The 1135-nt window shown below is 42.0% G+C and overlaps 1 protein-coding gene across 1 annotated transcript; it reads right to left on the bottom strand.

Moving 5' to 3' along the window:
- LOC142185541 (putative olfactory receptor 2W6) lies at positions 1 to 933 on the bottom strand. Its single transcript, XM_075260969.1, has one exon. The coding sequence runs from the start codon at positions 931 to 933 to the stop codon at positions 1 to 3; it is 933 nt and encodes a 310-aa protein (XP_075117070.1).
- Positions 934 to 1135: the final 202 nt, after the last annotated feature.

Genomic DNA, 1135 nt, shown 5'->3' with positions numbered 1-1135 from the left:
TCACATGATTTTCCCAGGACCTAGACTCTTTTTCAAAGCCCTCTTCACATCTTTATTCTTCAGACTGTAGATCACCGGATTGAGCATAGGGACGGCGGCTGTGTTAAACAAAGAAAAAATTTTCTTGGATTCCAAGGTGCTGCTTAAGTTCGGGGTCAGATATTGTCCAAAAAGAGTTGTGTACAGTAACGTAACCACCATGAGGTGGGAGGAACATGTGTAGAAGGCCTTCAGTCTTCCAGACCTGGAACGTATCCTTAGTATAGAGTGTATTATAAATAGGTAAGACACAAATGTTAGGAGAAATGGCGTCAGTATTATGGGAAACAATCCTTCTATGAAGAAAAGCGTCTCAACTACAGAGGTGTCTTCACAAGAAATTCTTATCAAAGGGATTATATCACAGAAGAAGTGATTGATCTCATTAGAGAAATAGCAAGAGAAGCTATATACCATCCAAGCAGGTGGAAGAACCTGCAAAAACCCCAAAATCCAACAGGCAGCTGCCAATATCCCACATGTTCTTACATTCATAACCAGGTGGTATTGTAGCGGCTTACAGATGGCCACATAGCGGTCATAACTCATGGCTGTCAATATCGAGAGCCCAAGTCCTTCTAATGATCCGAACATGTACATCTGGGCCATACAAGCCAGAAAGGAAACCCTTTTATCTCTAAATATGAAATTTATAAGGATCTTATGTAACGAAACTGTAGAACAACAAATGTCTACTATGGATAAGTTGCCCAGGAAGAAGTACATGGGAGTGTGGAGATGAGAGTCCTTACAGGCAACAAGAATGGTCAGGTTACCAGATACAGTGAAGAGATACATCAGGAGAACCAGAAGGAAGATGAGAAGCTCCAAGTGGGGGTCATCGGATATCCCCAGAATGATGAAATAACTGATTGACGTCTGGTTTGTTTGCATTGTGGCCGGGCTGGAGTATCTGAAAGAAACCAAAGCCATCACAACAAGAGGAAGAATATGCAATAAACCGAGTCCAATAGACTTGGCCAATGTTCCACATGGTCTAGGGTACGTAAGCAGGTGCCGGTTTTCTCCATCTCTAATGCTCAGGAGTTAGAGAGTGCAGACTAGATGTTATGATGTCATAACATCAAACCATAAA

The sequence above is a fragment of the Leptodactylus fuscus genome, chromosome 11 (genome assembly GCF_031893055.1).
Source record: "Leptodactylus fuscus isolate aLepFus1 chromosome 11, aLepFus1.hap2, whole genome shotgun sequence".
NCBI classification, from domain to species: domain Eukaryota; kingdom Metazoa; phylum Chordata; class Amphibia; order Anura; family Leptodactylidae; genus Leptodactylus; species Leptodactylus fuscus.
Note: the sequence above shows the minus strand (reverse complement) of the source record. Positions and strands in the feature narration are given on the sequence as shown.

What these genes read in the sequence shown, in the direction of transcription:
- LOC142185541 (XM_075260969.1), bottom strand. Translation starts at nt 933, where the DNA reads ATGCAAACAAACCAGACGTCAATCAGTTATTTCATCATTCTGGGGATA.